General features: G+C 43.1%; 2 protein-coding genes across 6 annotated transcripts; both read right to left on the bottom strand.

Moving 5' to 3' along the window:
* Positions 1-1,078: 1,078 nt before the first annotated feature.
* Positions 1,079-7,373, bottom strand: LOC118408829 (fos-related antigen 2-like). Of its 5 annotated transcripts, none has more exons than XM_035809685.1 (4): positions 6,866-7,373; positions 3,633-4,102; positions 2,550-2,657; positions 1,085-2,034 (listed from the first exon to the last, which is right to left on the bottom strand). In XM_035809685.1, exons 2-4 carry the CDS (start codon positions 3,885-3,887, stop codon positions 1,909-1,911), a joined length of 489 nt encoding a protein of 162 aa, XP_035665578.1. In that variant the 5' UTR covers positions 3,888-4,102; positions 6,866-7,373; the 3' UTR covers positions 1,085-1,908. The 5 variants fall into 5 exon arrangements, with proteins under 5 accessions (XP_035665582.1, XP_035665578.1, XP_035665576.1 ...); XM_035809683.1 differs by lacking the exon at positions 6,866-7,373 and adding an exon at positions 6,144-6,341; XM_035809688.1 differs by lacking the exon at positions 6,866-7,373 and adding an exon at positions 4,231-4,751 and having other exon boundaries at positions 3,633-3,985.
* A 647-nt stretch (positions 7,374-8,020) lies between these two features.
* Positions 8,021-9,729, bottom strand: LOC118408828 (cyclic AMP-dependent transcription factor ATF-3-like; the record flags this gene model as incomplete). Its single annotated transcript, XM_035809682.1, has 2 exons — positions 8,021-9,362; positions 9,607-9,729. Coding segments are annotated over 2 exons (456 nt in total), but the record flags the coding sequence as incomplete, so codon positions are not given.
* Between the last annotated feature and the right edge of the window lie 286 nt (positions 9,730-10,015).

The raw sequence follows: 10,015 nt of genomic DNA, 5'->3' as shown, positions 1-10,015 counted from the left end.
TCACCTGTAAGGTGCCCTACCTGGTCCCCAGAGCTAAGAGCCACGGAAATATCACCTGTAAGGTGCCCTACCTGGTCCCCAGAGCTAAGAGCCACGCAAATATCACCTGTAAGGTGCCCTACCTGGTCCCCAGAGCTAAGAGCCACGCAAATATCACCTGTAAGGTGCCCTACCTGGTCCCCAGAGCTAAGAGCCACGCAAATATCACCTGTAAGGTGCCCTACCTGGTCCCCAGAGCTAAGAGCCACGGAAATATCACCTGTAAGGTGCCCTACCTGGTCCCCATAGCTAAGAGCCACACGAATATTACCTGTAAGGTTCCCTACCTGGACCCCATAGCTAAGAGCCACACAAATATTACATTGATAGTCCCAGAAATACAATATTTCAGAACGAAACTTACCAAATCTCGGCATACATTACCAAAGCCGACAACAAAATGGCGAGACTGCAGTAATCCCGCATGTGTGGGGAGAATCGACCAATAGGATTCAACTATTTGGCTCATTTAAATAATAGTATCCCGGCTGCTATCCACGGCTGCTCTGTGGCTATCACGGCAGGAGTTACCTCAGTGTTTTGGTCAAAGCATCATGGGACTTCTGTTTATCGGACAATACCATTTATTAAGGAGGGGGGTCATAATTTTATTTTGCTGAAAATATTAAACGACGCATTGTTGCCATTTTCCATGCCGTTTTGTTTTGTCAAGAAGAAAATAAGTAACAAGTAATGCAGATGTCTGAAATCCAACGGAATGTGCAAGCCTGTCATGAACCCGTGGTCACTGCAGCTGGACCACGCATCAAACACCACCGTCGGTGACTTTGACTCGAAACACTCACAGTAACGCTACTGGTAAACGTTACAACTATGCCACGTAGCCTGTACTGTGAACAGGTTGCCATTATTTCCTTTCAAGCACTGATAAAAATGCATGCACTCGCACACATTCTTATCTTTCTTTCTTTCTTTTGTGTAATCAATAACTCAGTATTAAAGTGTTGTCTGGAGACGGAAATTAAGACCCGGCACTTTCAAAATTAGAGAAAGATTTTATTCATTTAAGTTTACACCACATATATTACCTACTTTTGTAGAACAAGCTAACGGTCATGAAAAAATAAATCTCAGGAAAAACAACAGCCAATGGGAAACATTTTAGATAATAAATATAAATATAACGTTATATTGGTAACAATATAATCAATAACAATTATAGTTCTCTTCTTGCATGATATGTACAGGTATATAAACATTGAAATCGGTATGTGATACATCATTATACTAAACTTAAATGTTACATTCCTGATCCATCAAAACTATGACAAAAATAGCATTACAGCCCGGAATCTGACCGTTATTTATGAGACCTGGGAGTTTGTCATTTGTGGCAGTGACTATTATATAAAAAATTATGGGAATTCGCTACGACGTAGTACGTAGTTGGTTCTAGACGCTCATCGTATACATAGCGGTGACACGGAATGTTTTATATGTTCGATTTTTCCGCAGAGATGCACTAGGAATACGTTATAAATAGAAGTCCTATAAGACCCACTATTTTATTGCATACGCTGGGCCCCGTTGTTTTTGCGTCGCATACGCTTTGGTCTGTCCACGTTCGTTACAGAAGTCATGTTTCAATACAAAAAAAGACGCTTAAAAAAGGATAAGTATACCCACAGCTTCTGCTTGGAAATGGAAATTGATTTGGGGCACTTACAGAACCCACAATCACCATGAATACACTACAAACAGAAGCATCTCGTAAGGATTCAACAACTCTGAATGATTTCTTAGCTGGTAAGTGTTCTGCCATTTTATCTAATAATTAAGGCCCCAGATGAATATCAACCAGTTTGTCACCCGGCGTGGATCTACGGGATGATTGGTAAGTGTTCGTCACTACTGCTCACTGTGGCAGAGGGCGATGTGTTCGGTGAGTGCCCGCTGGAGTTGGTCCCGCTGTGCCTGCAGCCGCGCGATCTCCGTCTGAAGACCGGAGTTCAGGTTCCCCAGCTGGATGGTCTCCTGCAAAAGGTAAACATCAAATATGCAATGATTCATCCCTCCAATTTAGTGCAGACTCACCACACACATACTACTGTGAAATCGACTAAAAAGAAAAGGCCATAGATCGTTATCCTGTTATATTTTGCTCTATTCGAAGTTAATTGGTAACGTTAAGGTTCATCAAGAAGAAGAAGAAGAAGAAGAATCCATTTTTCATTTATTCCAGACGACGATGTTGATTGAAGAGAACTGCGCACGTTAATGCCACATTGGAAAATGTAACCACGTACGGTTAATGTGTTTGTAAGCAATACATTGTAACGTTATGTCTAAGTGGCTGATGATGCTGTACTTTCTGTGAGTCTGTCACGCTGACGCTTTAGCGTAATGTAATTCTTTTCAGGTTCCTTTCCCCGCCCATCATGAAAACATATCGGCTCAAATGAGTCATTGCAACCTTGCCGATACATGAACCATTGCTAGTTGCGCAATCTTTAAGACATCACAACCATCACACTACCCTGACCCCTCACCCTGTGCAGCCTCTCGGCCAGGTCTCTCCTCCGAGCCCGGCATCTGGCGGCAGCCTCCCTGTTCCTGTCCCGCCGCCGCTGCAGGCGCTTCTCCTCAGCCTCTGTCAACTGGCAAAAGAGATATTTCATGTTAGAATATTGAAGGAAAGGTGGGGGAAATATTCAGTTGGTTTTTTCATCAAATAAAGGTTGTCATTCACGGCGCTCGGTATCGACGTCTTGTCCATTCCTCGACATGGACGTCTGAAGTCCACTAACTTGCATTTCATTGAACTTCAGAAGTCCGACGTGAAATTAAGAACCATTTGACCTGTCAATTTTGTGACTGATAACAAATATTTGCTCCGCAGCATGTGCTTCCCACAGCCTTTGGGCAGGGTTGGGCCATTCCCAGCTACGCGTTAATTGACGGCTCTGTGCATGCGTAGAAGAATGGGCTGGGCAGAGTTTCGCACAGTCAATCGTGGAGTTTCCACCACACCCCAGATCGCTATGCGCGGCAGGGCGAGGCTGTACAGCAATGTATAGGCGGCTTCTTGGACGCAGAGACCGCCTGTCCCGTTCGTGGTATGAAACCAGTTTTAAAAGTTTCGCATTTGAAAGTTCCACTATTGTTTGGCCCCGTGAGTTCGACATGGTTGTTTTGATATTAATCATTCCCCTATGCATAGTCGAACCAACGTCCTGGAACGCCAATGATATGAATGAAAAACGAAAAGGAAAATTATTAAGATGGTTTGGTGTGCTTTATCTGTCAATGTTGCCTATTACATTGACTAAGCTCCCTGATAAACCTGTTGACAGTAAGGTGTCTTAGAAATGCGCAGGTGGTCGTTTGACGTTCCGTTAGGGTTGATCGTTCCTAAATACGAAATATTGCCAGAAAACAACAACATTATTTTCATAATCTGTAGTTCATTTAAAGGCCGAGAAGTTATGTGTTGCGTTGCTTGTCAGGCATGTATGACAAAGAACCACTGATCAGAAAAACCATGTTTAACTGCATGATCTTTTCCAAATGATTATGATCATCCTGATAATAGCCACGCGTGTCTAAATGATTGATAATTCAGTACTTCTTACCGGTCTTGATTTCCTTCCATCAGACTGCGCATTCAGCAGGTCGAAGTTGGGGAGTATCACCCCGCTTTCCTGCTGTCTGGCCCGGATCGTTGCCCGCAGTTCGTCCTTGACTCTGGGAGACGCTCGGCCACTGGAGTCCCCCGACCCGGGCGACCAGCTGCCGGGGCTTCCTTCGGCATATGGATCCTCTATCACGGACTCTGTGTCCGACGCGCGGGGCACGTTGTCCTGGCGGTTCCGTCGCGATGTTGACATAACGCGGCTTTCAAGTCGATCACACCAGGACTACAACGTCGATTTGTTGAATGTCGGCAAGTCGCCAACAGTGTTATGAAGGACGTACCGTGAAGCCGCTGTAGTACAGATAGAGTGGTGATGTGCTGTGGCACACGTTCTAGATAACCTACGTGTCGATGTACAAGAAACACTTGTCGGAAAATCCCTTCGTAGATGACGTCACCAGCACATCACTAGTAAACAAGAAATTAAACAAACGGTAATGACGCATAGTAAGAAATGGGTTAAAGACTGAATTGCCTACTGTAGCAAGGACGTAGAGTAAAGATTTTTACCCCTCTATAATCTATTCCTAGCATACCTGATGTCGACGCCTAGTGCATCCGAATCCTGTGAGTGGTTGTCAATGCGAGTCAAATCTTTTAAGTGTGTGTGATTGCGCAATAAACTTTATTGCGCAATGTCCTTGAAACTTCGATAGTGCGCTGCATGTCTGGACATGTGCCAACATTTTGTTTATTTACTTGAACAATTGAAATCATCGCCAACTGAGTCAACACTGTCCTCGTTGTATTTTTCCACAGTCATTTAAAGTATCAAAGAGAGGTTGTTGGTGCTTGTTGTTACACGAATGTTACACTAATATGATTGAGATTTTTGTCTCACCAAGTCACCTTCATAACCAAACCAAAGTTGGGGGATACGACTAGTATACCACTTCTAATCACCGGTACACTGTCAAAAAGCTACATTCCATCAAAATGACTCACTTGAGCACGTTAGTGTGCATAATCAAGACAGGAAATACTAGAGGCCAGTGGGAAAGTACCAAGTATAATCATAATCTGCAGTTGAACTTTTATGTGACTTCGGAAGTAACAAGTTGTTTGACTGAAGCAACCCGGGAGTTTTGAACAAGCGCGCACATGCTCCTGCCTCAACCTCGGGCCTTTTTGTTTCTAGATGACTTCATGATCATAATATTATAAGGTCAATGACATGCCCGTACGTGTCTATGACGTCTATGACGTCTTCGGGTTTTTTTCTTTGCTTGTTTGCTTTTTTTGCCCTTCCGGTACAAACCGGCTCAAAGCAGGAATGAAGCGAATCACCTGGTTGCAGTTAATACAAGAACCGCAAGAGGTTTGTCCCTTGTGCATTGCAACGTGAATCATCTTGAAAGTTTGCCTGAATCTACTATTGACAGAGGCGCTGTAAATTTGCGGTAATTTTGCGGTAAATTTGCACAACAATAGACCTTGAGACAGGATCAATAGAGCGAGACAGACACTTTCTATTCTTCTTTTTTTTTTACTTTAAATGGAGAATGTGTCGTACGCAACACCGTAGAGTCATGTGATTCCACTCGAATGCTTTAGATACGTTTTTAAGTACAGTATATAATAAAAATGCCACACATGATTACTATTTGTTGTTTAATCCGTCATGTTTACCTGAGTTAGAAAGCTAGTTCGTAAATACATATAGTTAGGTGTACGTGTATTTAATATCATTTTTCAAAATCACTTCCGGCCTGACTTCCGTGTTTTGTGTACCACTCTGTAACTGGTGCGCACGGTTTATTTAGCATTGGTTCAGGTTTCATTCCGTTACCTGGCACAATCAAGTCTTAGATTTGATTCTTAAGGGACGTAAGAAAAGTCTTGAGTCATACAACAGGACACGCCCACGCCACACCACGCCTAAGTATTAAATGGCTTTGAACGTTTTGTGCGTTCGAACATATCGAATTTCATGTTTGGCGTGCGAATTCGAACGTTGGAGTAGTCATATGACTGAAATCAAAATATCAAGTCGATCCATTCTATTGATAAGTCTTTTGAAAGTTTTATTACTATTCAGTTTTTTCGGTATTAAGTTACCCAAATAAAGTTTGTAAAGGGCCACCGTATCACAAGGAGTTTAAAATGTTAATCTCCTTGCTTATCATATTGGCATTGAACCAACAACACGGAAAAGAGCCGAGAAAGCACAAGCCTGCAGTGCACTTTCAAATTTTAGATTGACATTCTTGTAATGCACAATTTCAAAGGATGCTGCAGTTTCACACGCGACTCCTAGGGGCGAAAAGCTTTGGTCACTTCTACCTCGGCATTCGAAGGCCTACCGACAATCATGAAAATCTATTCAAAAGTTTTGAAATATCCCGGGTGCCAACACGAGCCAACCAAGGACGAGATAACCAAATCCCTACATGACGTCTCTAGCGAAAGCAATTCCGAATCCGTATTTTGCAGTTTTGGCGACACCTACCTTCACGCGGTCGATACTGTCACCTTCTTCCGCACACTCGGACATACCGCCGAAACCGCACCGCGTAGCGTCGCTCCTTCCGTTCGCAACGTTTCTCACTGTGATTGTGAGTCTATGGCCACATGGACGGCGTGACTCAACGTCACACTGCCCAAGTGACTGGCACCGCCATAGGTGTGGCTCCCAACGTGCCTATGACTCACAAAACTTGGAGAATATTTTCACTTAGCAAACTTGGAAAGTCTGCTGAGTCACTCTGTTCAATCGTTTGAACTGGGAGGCGCGTGCCGCTCACCCACAAGCTCGTGTGTGCGTTTGTACAAGTTACCTGCACAGCCTTAAGGCCGCAGGGTTGATATAGCCACTGAAGCGTGGTCACGGAAGTAGCACTATACTAGTGGAATCCAACTTATAGAATTTCGTCGCTCGCCAGAGACTGCCCCTCTTTGGCCGCGGTTTCTTGAAAACTTTTCCCTATAAAATTGCCACCTTGTAACGTTAAGGGTTACGTTTAATATCTTGATGTTTTCCGATCCATGGAGGCAACTCTGGGCGTGGAGACTTCTTTGCGTCCAGGTAAGATTCTAGGAATAGTCACAGTGGTTTCCTCATGCACGGAAATAGACTTGATATTTATTCAGTGGCATTTCTGTTATGAATCTAATGGCAAGAATTTAGATGGGAGGAAGCATCAAGATCTCAATTAAAGCAAAGACACGTACCTCTTGTATCATGATCTTGTTGCCATCAAATGTCGCTTGTGCCAGTTCCCGTGCAGACGTGGGTCGTCAAAATGAGGTATAAGCCAAGTCTTTAAATAATGAGCAGGTGTTTCAAAAGGTCACTTGCCGTACACCGAGAGTGAAAATGTGGGGCAGTTTCACACCTGCGCTAACAATTGATGGTTACTTTCATACATGGGGTACAGAACAAGTCCAACTCTGAAAACGTCTCTCCATTACAACTTCATGTTCGAAAAAGCGGATTGTTTCGTGCCTTGGCAAAAGTGACGGAAAAAGCATTGCTCTGTCGTGATGTTCCTCTGCCTCTACTTCCCCTATTAGCCTGTAACGTCAGAAGTGGCGCAAATGAAAGATGAACGGTTGGCTATGTTGTAACTCCTCCCTAAATCGTTGAAGTTAAGGGAGTTGTCGCCTGCTGTCAATTTGGTGTATACGTGAAATAATCTTAAGTGCACAAACGAGGAAGTAAACGTCTTTTGTTCACAATGATCTAGAAAGAACGTACCGTACCGCTTGCGATTCCTTCCGTCCTTCCGGGAAAAGGCTCGGGTTTCTTTGACAAGTCGGATGTCAAACCGAGAATTAGAAAATGGTCACTGCCCCTCAGCCAATCAGAATCCGTCAATTACTGTTTATGTATATATGCAGAAAAGTGTGGTGCTATGAAAAAAGTGTGGTACTATGAAGGCATTTGCATAAAATAGAACCACACTTTTTTCATAGCACTATAGACTTTTGGCTGCACCACTGGTCGGCTCACACTGTCCAAGTCAAAGTTCAAATTCATGATATTTACTGCAATATCATGGCGGGCGGAGCGACCGTTTTCCCCATAGTAGGCCCCGTGTCATGTTCTAACTAAAATCTACTTATACTGAGGTATCATGATGAAGCGGTTTAGTAAATATCACGTGACACAGTAGCATGCACGGGCATTACGTGAAGTAAGGGTTGTCTCACGATATCGTATACTAAATTCATCACTCAACTACATGTACTGGCTTAAAGGCGCTGATATAACTTCCGTGTGTGACAGTGTATAGATTGGAACTTCCACCAACCTGTCTGTGCATATGAGTTGTGAACTGATTTACGGTTCACTTGATCTTGACAAATATGAACGCAACAGATAGATTCATGTCTGTGAGGTACTTTAATTTACGATCGTACAAAGGTACAAAAAAATCCTCGTGCTTACGTATCAGTATATTTACAGAGCATTGAATGATATAGATGTTTTTACAAACGAGAAAACGGTTATTCAGAACCGAGTCCCACCCGCAGCTTTGATATAGTCGGTTCTATTTACAAACTAACATAACGTTATATAAATGTTTACATAGGTAACAAACCACAAACATAAGCAAAGTGTGCATAGTACACAGACACAAAAGCCTGCCACAACTAAAGACAATTGTACATAATAGTGTGGGCGTTGCCTTTTGTTCTAACATTTCTGTGAGGACAGTTTAAGTTGACATTAAGGGTATGGCAAGAAAAGTTGACTCTCAACCAACAAATGAACATACTTCACAATATGAAGGTAAGAATGTCAAAGGGGCGCAACGTTCTTGCCAGTTATCGGGATCGTAAATCTACCTTTATATTCTCCCCGATACCACATTTTGCATAATTGGAGTGCATGTATACTGTTTCCATTCATACCAATCGCACACAATAACAAGTCATGATAATAATGATATTCACAGCTGCCATATAATATATGTACATGTTAGAAGTTATGATACTGAATATGGTTGGAAAGTGGAAAACACTATCAGCCATTCGAGTGAAAATTGCGTTTAACAGTTGCCAGAAAGAAAAGGACCTTATATCTATAGTAAAGACAATGACAGAATGGCTACAGGTTCATTGCTGGGCCAAGCATGTTCCTGTACTCTCACAGTCACAAGTCAGGCGAGAGCAGGCGAGAGCCTGACTTGTGACTGTGAGAGTAAAATATTTACGTGTCAACATTGTCCCGTTTGCACAGTTGAAGTTGAGATCTTTTTTATCTTTGCACACATCATTGAAGGGAAGAACACATGGTCATACAAAAAAAAATACAGAGGGACGGGGTGAGAACCGAGCACACTTCGGAAAGGTTAAATATGCTTTAAGATAAGAAAGGCTTCCTGGCGCCTCAACTCAGCTCAGTGTCACTGTCGCTGTCACTACTATACGCACAGGACAGGTCCACCGGAACTATAGCAGGTGAGGGCGAAGTTTCTTGTCCCCCAGTTTCTGCGGAGTCCCACGAGAGGTCTGAGGAGGAGGCGGTGGAGAAGAAGGAATCCACCATTACAGCTGTAGGTTTGGAGGTTGTTGTGACAGGTGCGCAGGTGGTCGCAGGTGCTTTCATGATGCAGGTGGGACGGTGGAACTGCAACAGGTAAGCGATCTTCTCCTTCTCTTCTTGAAGCCGGGATATCTCCGACTTCAGACGCTCGTTCTGCGACTCCAGTCGTTCGGACTCCTGCAATAATAAAATGCAGATCGGCTTTTAGTTGAGTTATATCGCAACCGCGTCTTTCTTTCAAGAAATTGAAGTTCAAGAACTTTAGACTATCTTTAAATCTGAGACTTCACCAGCCAGCAATCAATCGTAACTTTTTAAGTTTCAAAGCTCACACCTAAATGTCTGGGTCTCGAAATTATCCGTATGATCTATAGCTATGCAGCCATGTTTAAAAGCGTAATAAACTAACAGACTGCCTTACCTCTTGCAGAAGCTCGCCCCGCTCCCTCTTCTTGTTCCTGCACTTGGCCGCGGCGATCCTGTTTCTCTCCCGTCGTACCCTGCGCCGTTCCTCTTCCTCTGGAGAGATCTGTGGAGACGGGAAAATTTAGTTATTAGTTAGTAGTCTGTTATTCCGTGTTAACATGAAAGGCAGTGCTCTATTTTCCGGTGTCAACATTCCGCAACCTCAGCAGTGAACAGAGGCTCAAGTTTCCTAAAACTAGTAAAAGAAAACATTTAACTTAACACCCAGAGCAATATCTTAAAAACTTCTTGTATTTTCCCCACTACCTGAAAACTTGGATTTTTTACAAAGTCCATTTTACTATATGGATGTCTATTTGTTATTTATATTGTCTGTTACTTGCGGTATTGCATTTAAAGAGCAG

Source organism: Branchiostoma floridae, unplaced genomic scaffold (assembly GCF_000003815.2).
Source record: "Branchiostoma floridae strain S238N-H82 unplaced genomic scaffold, Bfl_VNyyK Sc7u5tJ_447, whole genome shotgun sequence".
NCBI classification, from domain to species: Eukaryota; Metazoa; Chordata; class Leptocardii; order Amphioxiformes; family Branchiostomatidae; genus Branchiostoma; species Branchiostoma floridae.
This window is presented reverse-complemented; position numbering and strand designations above follow the sequence as displayed.